The sequence below is a fragment of the Tachypleus tridentatus genome, chromosome 7 (genome assembly GCF_004210375.1).
Source record: "Tachypleus tridentatus isolate NWPU-2018 chromosome 7, ASM421037v1, whole genome shotgun sequence".
Classification (NCBI taxonomy): Eukaryota; Metazoa; Arthropoda; class Merostomata; order Xiphosura; family Limulidae; genus Tachypleus; species Tachypleus tridentatus.
The window spans coordinates 93921071-93935341 of NC_134831.1; the positions used below are offsets into that span (position 1 = coordinate 93921071).

The window sequence follows — 14271 nt, forward strand, 5'->3', positions numbered from 1 at the left end:
GGGATTGACCGTCATATTATAACGCCCCCACGGCTGAAAGGGCGAGTATGTTTGGTGTGATGGGGATTCGAACCCGCGACCCTCAGATTGTGAGTCGAGTGCCTTAACTACCTGGCAATGCCGGGCCAAAACCAAAGTACCACAATTTTTTTGTTTTCGCAGTTAGAACTGTTGTTTCTAATTTCACCTTCGTCATTTTTTGCGTGACATGTCGCTAGCCAGTCTAATGACTTATATATACAGCCACGTGTTGGTACGTATCACTGTGAAGCGACACCCTGCTGGAGAAACTATTGGCCTTCAGGCCTAGTACTGTGAAGTAGTGCAGATCGAGTAGGCCACGGGCAATTACTGGTTAAAACGGCTAACAGTGGAACCAGACGTGGCAGAGCAGCCGAAACCATCAACCACACCAAACCGATATGACGATCCAGGTAGGAAAAGAGCACGTTAGCATATGTATTATTTCTCGTATAGCAACATGACGTTTAGTTCGGGTTATTAATAAATAATTTAAGGCGGCTGATGGTTGTTTCCTTTACATAAGAAACGACTGTTGAACTATAATTTTAATTTAGTTGTCTAACTTATTGATTACGTTCCTTCGAATGTATTTGATTTGTTATAAATTCAACGTAGTAACAGTTACTTTAGGTCTTTGGAAGTAATTATATCGAGATAAACTAGCTCACGTAATACAATATTGTTTACAATGACGAATGGTATAGTTGAGGTGGGTTACATAATAACTATTGTTATTTTCTTTGTTAAATCATTTCTTGTGACAACATGTAACAGTTGAAGTGAGTTATATAAGAACTATTGTTACATTTATTAAATGTTATTATAACCAGGCGATACATCTAAAGTGGATAAATATGGACAGGCTATGATAAGTTATAAAATTGTAACATGTTCATAATTACGTATAAATAGGCGATATACGTTGTCCAGAACTACATTTCGACAGGTTATGAGAAGTTGTACAACTATAAGTTGTCCAGAACTACATTTGGACAGGCTATGATAAGTTGTACAACTATACGTTGTCCAGAACTACATTTGGACAGGTTATGATAAGTTGTAAACCTATAAGTTGTCAAAAACTACATTTGGACAGGTTATGATAAGATGTCCAGAATTACATTTAGACAGGCTATGACGAGTTGTACAACTATAAGTTGTCCAGAACTACATTTGGACAGGCTATGATAAGTTGTACAACTATAAGTTGTCCAGAACTACGTTTGGACAGGTTATGATAAGTTGTAAACCTATAAGTTGTCCAAAACTATATTTGGACAGGTTAGGATAAGTTGTCCAGAACTACATTTGGACAGGCTATGATAAGTTTTCCAGAACTACATTTGGACAGGTTATCATAAGTTGTACAACTATAAGTTGTCCAGAACTACATTTGGACAAGCTATGATAAGTTGTACAACTATAAGTTGTCCAGAACTGCATTTGGACACGCTGTGATAAGTTGTACAACTAACTAACTAATCTAGTAATACAAACGGCTGAAATGAAGTTCACTAAAAAAATAAGTTGGACAAGGTGAAGTTTATTTACGCAATATTTAGGACTTTTTGATACCAAGTGGTGATTTATCAGGACTGTAAACATGGACTTTGATTTCACATATTGTCTTCTCTAATTTTGTGTTTTCAGACCCTTCTGTTAACCTCAGTCGTGAAATACACTCCTTCTTAACCTTTCTGTTAATCTCAGTCGTGAAATACACTCCTTCTTAACCCTTCTGTTAACCTCAGTCGTGAAATACACTCCTTCTTAACCTTTCTGTTAATCTCAGTCGTGAAATACACTCCTTCTTAACCTTTCTGTTAATCTCAGTCGTGAAATACACTCCTTCTTAACCCTTCTGTTAACCTCAGTCGTGAAATACACTCCTTCTTAACCTTTCTGTTAACCTTAGTGATTTAATATAGAGACAATCTTTCTTGTTAAATTCTTTGTTAACATCAGTTACTATAGAATCAAGAAAGTTAGCTCTTCGGTTAATGTATCTTGTCATCACATCTTTCCTGTTAACTATAATGTGAACCTCAGTCATTATACAAACTTTCTTGTTAATTTCTGTTGTTATACAATTTTTCTTGTTAGCCAGCCCCCTCTTCTCCCACGATGACTCAGAGGGTAAATGTATGAGCTCATAATACTAAAAATCTGGTTTCGATGACCGTTTAGGACAGATCATAGATAGTCATTTGTGTGGTTTTGCGCTTAACAACAAAGAAACAAACATTGTTAGTCTTACTTGCTAAACCTTCGACATGCGAAACTTTTAGTTCTTTAAATGCGATAAAATCGAAATTTTCAACAGTTTTGTTAATATTTTGTTGTTGTAAGTCTGAAGACTTATAAACACATTTCGTTAATCTCAAGGGTTACAAACACCATTCATTTGTTCCAGACTTACAAACACCATTCATTTGTCTCCAGACTTACAAACACCATTCCCTGTTTCCAGACTTACAAACACCATTCCCTGTTTCCAGACTTACAAACACCTTTCCTTTGTCTCCAGACTTACAAACACCATTTCTTAATCACCAGACTTACAAACACCATTCCTTATTATCCAGACTTACAAACACCTTTCCTTTGTCTCCAGACTTACAAACACCTTTAAACATCTTTCTTTGGTCTCCAGACTTACAAACACCATTTCTTAATCACCAGACTTACAAACACCTTTCCTTAGCCTCAAGACCTACAAACACCATTCCCATAACTCAAGGCCTGTAAACACCTATAAACACCTTTTATTAGTCTCCAGCTTATCTTCCATCAGTCTCAAGACTTACAAACATCTTCCATCAGTTGCAAGACTTAACAACATCTTGCCTTTGTCTCAAGACTTAAAAACATCATTCTTCTGGCTCAAGACCTACGAACACCTTCAAACATCTTTCCTCAGTCTCAGACTTACAAACACCTTTCCTTAGTCTCAAGACTTACAAACATCTTTCCTCAGTCTCAAGATTTTACAACACCTTTTGTTATTCTCAAGACTTACAAACACTTTTCCTCGGTCTCAAGGCCGACAAACACCTTCAAACACTTGTTCTTAGTCTCTAGACTTACAGAAACTAGATTTACAAACACAATTCATTGTTTTCAAGACGTAGAAACGACTTTCCTTAAACTAAAACCCCACTAACACCATTACTTAGTCTCCTTGCTGTTCATTTTGAATTTAGGATCTTTATCAGTCCTATAACTTCTTTTCTCTGGGTGTTGCCTTATTAAAATTTCAAGGTCAATATCTTTATGACTCGAGGTGAAAAATTACACCACCAGGAGACAAAAATATTTGACTTGGTTAGTGTACCTAAATGAATCAAAAAGTCAGCAATCATCGTGAAGTCTGAGAATAAGCACATCCTTTATTGGTAGAACTAATAGTTTATGTACAGTTTTCTAGTCAATGATAGAACTAATAGTTTATGTACAGTTTTATAGTCAATGATAGAACTAATAGTTTACACACAGTTTTCTAGTCAATGATAGAACTAATAGTTTACACACAGTTTTCTAGTCAATGATAGAACTAATAGTTTACACACAGTTTTCTGGTCAATAATAAAACTGATAGTTTATACATAGTTTTCTGGTCAATAATAAAACTGATAGTTTACACACAGTTTTCTGGTCAATAATAAAACTAATAGTTTATACACAGTTTTCTAGTCAATGATAGAACTAATAGTTTACACACAGTTTTCTGGTCAATAATAAAACTGATAGTTTATACACAGTTTTCTGGTCAATAATAAAACTGATAGTTTATACATAGTTTTCTGGTCAATAATAAAACTGATAGTTTATACACAGTTTTCTGGTCAATGATAGAACTAATAGTTTACACACAGTTTTCTGCTTATTGATAGAACTAATAGTTTACACACAGTTTTCTGTTCAATGATAGAACTAATAGTTTACACACAGTTTTCTGGTCAATGATAGAACTAATAGTTTACACACAGTTTTTTGGTCAATAATAGAACTGATAGTTTATACACAGTTTTCTGGTCAATGATAGAACTAATAGTTTACACACAGTTTTCTGCTTATTGATAGAACTAATAGTTTACACACAGTTTTCTGTTCAATGATAGAACTAATAGTTTATACACAGTATTCTAGTCAATGATAGAACTGATAGTTTACACACAGTTTTCTGGTCAATAATAGAACTAAAAGTTTACACTCAGTTTTCTGGTCAATGATAGAACTAATAGTTTACACACAGTTTTTTGGTCAATAATAGAACTGATAGTTTATACACAGTATTCTAGTCAATGATAGAACTGATAGTTTACACACAGTTTTCTGGTCAATGATAGAACTAATAGTTTGTACACAGTTTTCTGGTCAATGATAGAACTAATAGTTTACACACAGTTTTCTGCTTATTGATAGAACTAATAGTTTATACACAGTTTTCTGGTATAACAAGAAAAAAGAGAGTTAGATGAAGTATTTCATATCTTGTTAAGTCTGTTACTGTGGAAACACCATTCCAGGTGAATCTTTATTGTTTAGATGGAGATGGGTAATCTTGGATGAAAGATATTGTAGAAGCTGATTCGATATGAAAGACTTGCTTAACACCATTGTCAAGAATGACTTTTTTGTGCAGGATAAACAATATAAACAAAATGTTAGTCCTGTTTCCTTTTTGTGCGTGCATAACAACTAAAACTCCACTATACTCTGTTTATAATGTTAATTAATCAGACGTTAACGACAACATCAATATGTTTCAGTTTATAAATTAAATTAAACAGACATTAATTACAACAACATGTCCCAGTTTATAAATTAAATTAAACAGACATTAATTACAACAACATGTTCCAGTTTATAATATTAATTAAATATACATTCATTATAACAATATGTTCCAGTTTATAATATTAATTAAATATACATGAATTACAACAATATGTTCCAGTTTATAATATTAATTAAATATACATTCATTACAACAATATTTTCCAGTTTATAATATTAATTAAACATACATTAATTACAACAATATGTTCCGGTGTATAATATTAATGTAACATACATTAATTACAAAAATGTTTTATAATATTAATTAAACAGACGTTAATTACAATGTTCAATATGTTCCAGTTTATAATATTAATGTAACATACATTAATTACAAAAATGTTTTATAATATTAATTAAACAGACGTTAATTACAATGTTCAATATGTTCCAGTTTATAATATTAATTAAACAGACATTAATTACAGCATCAATATGATTCAATTTATAATATCAGTTACACATTAATTAATTACAGCAATACGTTCCAGTTTATAATATTAATTAAATATACATTAATTACAACAATATGTTCCGATGTATAATATTAATGTAACATACATTAATTACAGCATCAATATGTTCCAGATTATAATGTTGATTAAACAGACATTAATTACAACAATATGTCCCAGTTTATAATATTAATTAAACAAACATTAATTACAACAATATGTTCCGATGTATAATATTAATGTAACATACATTAATTACAAAAATGTTTTATAATATTGATTAAACAGACGTTAATTACAATGTTCAATATGTTCCAGTTTATAATATTAATTAAACAGACATTAATTACAGCATCAAAATGTTCCAGATTATAATGTTGATTAAACAGACTTTAATTACAATGGCATGCTCTGGTTTATAATGTTAATCAAACAGACTTTAATTACAATGGCATGCTCTGGTTTATAATATTAATCAAACAGACTTTAATTACAACTTCATAAAATTAATTAAACGGACGTTAATTACAACAACAATATGATTTTAACATTTTTTTATTTTATTTATATCGTGCTTTAGTTAATGTCGGTACAGTTCATCTGGTTCAATTCATTGTAGTTTGATACAGTTCATCTGGTTCAATCCATTGTAGTTTGGTAGTTTATTTTTAACCTACATTAAATTTAACAAAAATATATTGCTTACGAATTATTAAATGTTTCTCATACCTTCCGAGAATTTACAAGAATGTTTTTAAAATGTCAGCTATGAATCATGTATTCACATGATAACTTATTCATGTTTAGAATTCAGAAACATGAATTAGAGCAGAAATCCTGGTAAATAAATATACGAGCAAATACTGGGTTTTTATTTTCCTGATTTACGAACGTGGCTATTCTTTCTCTGAAATATCCCGACGTATACATGCATTCAGCCAATTTGTATCAATCGGTTTTTGTATGACACATGAAACGTCGAAGAAACTTTAAAATTCCAATTCTTCAACGGAGATATATGTTCAACCCTGGTGTAACGTCAGAAACGGTCCGTGGTATAAGCGATAATTAGGTGAGACAGATATACATTTGGAGATTTTCAGTTTACATACATTTCTCTTTTCAAGTTCTAATTAAATCACAACTTTATGGTGAAACGAGGGTTGGAATCTGGGTTGTTTTTATTTTCACTGCTAAACCCAAAATAAACACTTTGTTTATTTTTAGAGCAAATCCGTAAGTTAGTAAATTTTCCGCTATGTTTTTAAACCTGCCAATCGCAGTGAACAGGTAAAACTTTGTTATTTGCTAGACTTTCAACCATTGTTAGAACACTGTTGTATTGGATATTTGCTATGGCAGATAAATGTAATGTTAAGGTTAGAAGAACGGAAGAGTATATTGCTTTAAGGTTTGACAAATATTATTATACTCGCTGCTACAGACAACACACGTTTTATTTAATATATCTCAACAGACGTTACGGTCTCGTGGAGGGAAAGCTGATAAACCAGTTCAACCGTTAATAAAAAGGCGAAGAATTCTTTACGGTGCTTGAAATACAAAGAACGAAAGTGTAAACACTGCGAGCGTCAGGTGTTAGCTGACACCTCTTTACAGATTGGTGGAGAAACACACGATATATGTATTATCTTTTTCACCTCGCAGACCTTACAAATTCGTTCAATCCCACTATTCGTTGGTAAAAGAGTAGCCCAAGAGTTGGCGGTGGGTGGTGATGACTAGCTGCCTTCCCTCTAGTCTTACACTGCTAAATTAGGGACGGCTGGCACAGATAGCCCTCGAGTAGCTTTGTGCGAAATTCCAAAACAAACAAAACAATACAAATTCGCGTTCTGTCGAAACTAATAAAAACTAAAATTTGCATGCGTATTAAAATAGTAATAATAGAAATTCATATAGCTCTAACGGTTAAAAGGAAAATATACAATCTTGTATAATTATAAAAAATATATATAAAGAAAATGTTCTTTGTTTATTTTTAAGCACAAGGTTACATACACAATGTTATCGAAAACAGGTTTTTTAACATTATACGCCTTGAAACTTGCCTCTGAGCCACTAGAGAGCTAAATAATAAAGACACTGAGGTCCTGAGGAAATCGTTGAAATAAACACTATGTGGCTGAATTACTCGAGAAGCGAATTAATTTTTTACTTGCAGTTCACCCATGAATAAATTCTCCAATGGGGTAATTATTAACTCTACAAATAAGTGTGCAACTTAATTATCGCACGAGAAAATGCTTGACTGACGATTTCTGGTGATGCTGTCAGAAGCCTAACCACGAGCGTGATATTTGCACGTGCGAGGTTATTATGTTTTATTCAGTTCAATACTCAGACACCTCCACCACAAGTATTGTCTATTAAAACTTTCTTCCTGTTATCTATTTTTACTTACGACTTCGGGCGTTCACCTAGGCCTAGAGCACGATACCGGCCATTCTCCACCACAGGCTTCTATCCATTTGTAAGTCTCGTTCTCGGTGACACCGATCTAGATTCATCCATCTAGATTTATATTAATAAAACTGTTTTCATATTCAGGTTTTGAACCAGACGTAAAATTAACAATAAAATATCTTTACTGCTAGAAATAGCAACAAAGATAACAGGTGTTGACAGTACTCTATTTTAGTAGGAAGTTTATGGTTAACCATCAGTTACATTATCCGCCTACACATTTTTATACCAAATTAACCAATGAAAAATAGTTTTACAGTATTATAAAAAACAACAATAAAAACTGTTTTATAGTAATATAGTAAAACAATAATAAAGAACTGTTTTATACTATTAAAGAGAAGTGAGAATGAAAGTCTGGTCTATAGTATTATAAAGAAACAACAACAGAATACTGTTTTACTGTATTATAGAGAAGTAACAATGAACGATTGTTCTATAATATTACATAGAAATATTAATAAAAGACTTTGACATAATGTTACAGAGAAGTAACAATGAAAGTCTGTTCTATATATATATTATGGAGCAGTAACAATGAACATCTGTTTTATAATATTGTAGAGAAGTTACAATGAAAGACTGTTCTGCACTATTACGTACAGTATTGCTAAGTTAATTCCTATATAAAGGTACTAGTATGAAACACTTGCTGTGGGGTGTTAGTGCATCCTCTCATAATTAACCAAGCTTCAATATTCCGATTCACTACTACGTTATCCAAACTTCCTTTTATAACTACCATCACAAAGAAGGGCGTATCTGAAGAAAAACTAGTTGACTGGTTCTCACGAAGTACATACAACATAATAACTAATACCCTCGCACGTGCAGATATCACGCTCGTGGTTAGCCATAGAGGCCTCTGACTGCATCACCAGAAATCTTCAGTCAAGCATTTTCTCGTATGATAATTAAATTGCACGAGTTAGGTCCACATCGTTCCATAGCGGTGAGGACTTCAGCCCTATATACAGAGTGGCCCGTAAGTCCCTACCAATCCATATATCTTATGTATCTAGTGTTTCTGTGTGCTGTCCCTCATTCTCGCTGCATAATATTATGTGACGCCATGTTCTGTGAGACATCAAGTGTAAATTGGCTTAAATCGGCCATATTTCTCTGAAAAAAAAAGAAACAAATTTATAATGCATGCGCAATTGAATATAACCTAATAACATATGGATGGGTAGGGACTTACGGGCCACCCTGTAGATACGTAGCTACAAGATGAATTAAGAAAGATGGCACTTTGGTACTTAGTATAAGCATTAACATAACGTAAGTACCTTTCTTTCTTTCTAAATATGTCTTATGTTTCCTTATATCATTAACTTAGGTATAGTATTTAGATTGTTCTTTATAAAATAACATTAATTACCCCAAACGTAGAGATCTATATGAACATTTTATTTACGTTCGTTTCGATATGTACAAAATATAGACTTTTGGTTATTTCAAATCTAACATAAAAATATGGTCATTTTCTTTATGCCCGTTTGGACGTGTAAAACTGGTTCAGTTTTGTATATTCACGTGGTCACTTCGATGTGAAATAATTTTTTGTTTTAAATGTAAAGCTGCGCAATGATCTATTTTTCCTGTTCCTACCATAAGGATTGAGCCCTGCATTTTACTGTTGTACGCAATTCACACCATCACAGATGACTACTACCATTCTTCCAAGTACAGGAACAGACATCAAAAGCTACACCCTTGTGTAAATTAATTGAAACAAGACGGAAAATTACGATTTTTTTCAATTTTTTGCGTTTTATTTCTGAGAACCCGAAATTACTCACAAATTAATACATGATATGACCGCCTTTATTTTTCAGAAGATCATTAATCCGCTTTGGCATCAAGTCCACGAGTTGACTGCAATCTTTACTAATTTTTGGATCGTGGTACCACACCTCAATTATGACCTCAATTAGCTTATCTTTCGTAGTACAGTCTTTTCCCCCGAAGTCTTTCTTTACAAATTGCCCAAAGATTTTCAATAGGATTTAAGTCCAGAGAGTTTCCAGGCCAGTCCAGCACCTTTATTCGCGTTGTAGTCATAAAATTCTTCACAAGTTTCGATGTGTGGCACGGAGCCAGATGTTGCAGAAAAATGCCAGATCCATCTGGAAATCTCTTTTTCAATTCTGAAACGACTCTTCTCTGCAAAACTTCGATGTACTGTGGTCCTCGCATCATACCTTCTACGATATGTAAGCCTCCGACGCCATAGTAGCTGAAAAAGCTCCTAAACATCTTCTTCAAGGGATGTTTTACGAACTGATTGATGTGAGATTCTCGAAGTTTCTCACCTGGAGATCTGCGAACATGTAGACTTCTTTAACCCTGTACGAAGAAATGAGTCTCGTCACTGAATAACACCTTCCTTCATTGTTCTTGTGTCCAGTTCTTGTATTTCAGACCCCATTGATACCGTTTTTTCTTCATTAAGTTGGTAAGAAGTTATTTTTTGACTGGTCTCCTTGCCCTTCTAACGCAATTTCGAATGACGTAATATTCCCCAAAATTTCGTCATATATCCCAAAAATAGATCGACCGTACTGAAAACCACAGCTAATGATGCCGTCTGTGTGAAAAAATGACTATTAAAGGAAATCAGCGAGTTCAGCGAGCCTACACCGGCCTCCATGCTGAAAATATTGTAAAATGACCATTTGTTTCAATTAATTTGCACAAGGGTGTAGTTTCACTGGATCACGTAGTACGACAAAATACCTTGCCGTAAACGTGTAAGCTTTGCTCGATTTTCAGCACCAGTGTCCTGAATAGAATATTTGCGCTAGACTCACCGGGTTTATCGAACACTGATGTTCAGCATTATAGACCTCTTAAGCTTAGTCAAGGCCCGGCATGGCCAAGCGCGTAAGGCGTGCGACTCGTAATCTGAGGGTCGTGGGTTCGCGCCCGCATCGCGCCAAACATGCTCGCCCTCCCAGCCGTGGGGGCGTTATAATGTGATGGTCAATCCCACTATTCGTTGGTAAAAGAGTAGCCCAAGAGTTGGCGGTGGGTGGTGATGACTAGCTGTCTTCCCTCTAGTCTTACACTATTAAATTAGGAACGGCTCGGTGCAGCGGGCTAACAACCTACTCACTTAAATACCTGTTGAAGAATCCACAAGCGATTGCGGCCCTATGTTCCTTGATGGAATCTAATTGTGAATGAATGAATGAAGCTTAGTCAAAATGAAAATATAAAAAAAGTAAACAGAAAGATAAGTTACGTAATACGGAAATAACAACTTAAGGTTATGTGAAATAGATCATACGTGACTGTAAACGGCTACGTATATAAAATATGCATGTTGTTTACTAAACAGTATGATATTCAACGTACAAAGTTATCAGATTCTTGTGATACAGTGTTAACACTACTATCCTGAGAACAAATAGTTTTGTTGTTTAACTTAGTGTAAACACTACTGAACTTGGAACAAATAGAAAGTGTATTTTGTTTGTTTAACTTATTGTAAACACTACTGAACTTGGAACAAATAGAAAGTGTATTTTGTTTGTTTAACTTATTGTAAACACTACTGAACTTGGAACAAATAGAAAGTGCATTTTGTTTATTGAACTTACTGTAAACACTTTTGTGTGTTTAAATTGTAGATATGGATGGCAGTTTCACCTTAACAGCGTATTTAAATTAGTGTTAAGTAGAAGTATCAACTTAACCTCATGAGGCCTAACCGAAATTTGTAATTTCTCTTACTATCTGTCCCACAGTGACACAGCAGCAGTATCTATGCGGAGTCACACAACTAGAAACCGAGTTTCGATACCCGTTGTGGGCAGAGCACAAATAGCCCACTGTGTAGCTTTGTGCTTAATTTCAAACAAACCATATTTCTAGTATCCAAGTTACCTCGTACGAACTGCACATGTCATATGACACTTGTAATAAACTTAGAGTGTTTCAAACTAATTAATCTGTAGTACTTACTTCTCGACTTATTTATACTTTAACACAATAAAAGTAGAAGACGTTTAATGCGGTTACATTCAATTTTAGGGCTACCAGCTTCTTGTGAAACGATATATACGGTGTCCAACATATACCTGAATGTTAGGCTTATGACGTCATACGAACAATTCTTTCGTTTGACTTCATTGTAGCCAAGTTACATCAGCACCTGGAATTTGAATTTTTTACATTAAGTCGTAACTTTCTAGTGTTTTAACAGAGCGCTATTTATTGAGTGTGTTACTTATTATTAAATTACTATAATTTGCGTATTCCCTCACGAGTTTCAGAAACAAATTGTACTAGTTCATAGGCATGAAGCCGCAGCCAAACAGAACAGAATTTTTTAATTGGCTACTATCCAAAGTCAAACGTAGACAAAATATTCGTAATGTGTAATAGCAAACGTTCCACTAATAATTGTGACATTAAATGTGGGGTGACCTGACATGTTTATTTGTTAGAATAAACTAATAAACGAGCTAACTTTGCTGTGACTACCGCGAGAAATTAATTGTAATTTTAGCGTGACCAGACTTCAAGATTTCTATGATCCACCAGAGGTTTTGGTTTCTTGTGATATAACAAACAGGCTCAGGTAATAGAAAAAACTAAAGTTGAAACCAAACTGTGTTTGATAGGTACGTGTTAGTAAACTGTTTAGTTATCGTTTAATATCTTGACATAATAATGAACATTTAAGTTTGAAACAACTTTAGAGTGGACAGCATGTTTACCGTAACTATTCTGGTGAATTAAAGACACATCTAAACAGTCGTCTATTGTAAGTGGTCTAATCGATTAAAGACATATCTAAATAGTCGTCTATTGTAAGTGGTCTAATCGATTAAAGCCACATCTAAATAGTCGTGTATTGTAAGTGGTCTAATCGATTAAAGACATATCTAAATAGTCGTCTTTTGTAAGTGTTCTAATCGATTAAAGACACGTCTAAATAGTCGTCTATTGTAAGTGGTCTAATCTATTAAAGCCATATCTAAATAGTCGTCTATTGTAAGTGGTCTAATCAATTAAAGCCATGTAGTGGTAGTATTTTATTTTCGTTTGCCCATCCATTTAAAGCTAGATGTATGTTTTAATCCATTCTAATATATTGAATACACAACTGTTTCGTGAACATCTAGATTATCCATGAAATTCCTAGAATATTTACAAATAAAGTTCATACTCTTATCCTCTGTATTAAATATTTCTCTTGTACTGGAATCGACAGAAAAACTCAGTGATGTCGAGAAAACCCACTTGTAGAGAAATATATATGCAAAAACGGCTAGTTGGGATGAGAAAATATTTTACATAGAAGGTCGAAACGTTGTTCGCTCTTCTATGTAAAATATTTTCTCAACCCAAACGAGCCGTTTTTGCATATATATTTCACGACAGAAAAACTGTTTTTTTCTGGAATATCAAATTCAAATTGCTTTACATATTTTGGAGCCACAAAAGGCGAGTTCAGTTAAACCTGGTTTGTCTAACAGTTCTTAGAGCCAGTAAGGTGTTTCTGTTTATTTTCACCACATTCAGTTAAACCTGGTTTATCTAAAAGTTCTTAGAACCAGTAAGGTGTTTATATTTATTTTCACCAAGTTCATTTAAAACTAATTTGTCTAAAAGTTCTTAGAACTAGTAAGAATGTTTACTTTCACCAAGTTCAGTTGAACCTGATTTGTATTTCATGCTCCGGAACAATGATCACAAACTTTCTTAGAAACACCGAGAATGATTCTGTCAATCCTGGATTTTTTGTCACATCTGGACCATTTACCTCGAACAAGATAGAAAAGTTAACAAAACATTGTCTGCAAACTAACAAACAGTCACACCATTACTTTCTTTTATTTTTTCTTAAGGTAAGGTGGCGGTGGGTTACGTTGATTGGCTGCTTTCCTTTTAGTCTATAATTTGAAAATTAGGGCTAGCTATTGCAGATATCTCTCGTGTAGCTTTATTCAAAATAAAATTAAAGATACACAACCAAATGTAAATTATGTTTCTTAGCATCACACGTAATAGAGGGAAGCCACTGAATAGACGAACAAGTTACTGTTTAAATCAAAGGTGACTTAATTTATTTTAATCTCACGGTAACGTGTTTTCAGCAACACATGTCATATATCAGACACGGTAGAGTTTCTTTGTTTGTTTTGAATTTCGCACAACGTTACACAAGGGCTGTTTTCGCGAGCCGTTCCTAATTTAGTAGTGTAAAACTAGAGGAAATACAGCTAGTCTTCACCACCCACCGCCAACTCTTGGGCGACTCTTTTAATAACGAATAATGAGATTGGCCATCACTTTGTAAGACCCCCACGGCTGAAAGGGCGAGCATGTTTCTTGTGACAGGGATACGAACCCGCGACCCTTAATATTACGAGTCCAGCGACCTAAAAACCTGGCCATATCAGGTTAGAGTGTCTTCAGCAAGGCATGTCACAAAGACCCTTTATAATTG

The 14271-nt window shown here is 33.9% G+C and overlaps 1 protein-coding gene across 1 annotated transcript in view; it reads left to right on the forward strand.

Annotated features, from left to right (window-relative positions):
• The first annotated feature begins 264 nt into the window (after nt 1-264).
• The window catches only part of LOC143256211 (uncharacterized), a 120562-nt gene continuing 106555 nt past the window's right edge, over nt 265-14271 (forward strand). Inside the window, exon 1 of the mRNA XM_076513097.1 lies at nt 265-434. Within this exon, the coding sequence (XP_076369212.1) occupies nt 423-434 (12 nt within the window). The 5' untranslated portion in view covers nt 265-422. The remainder of the gene's footprint in view (nt 435-14271) is intronic.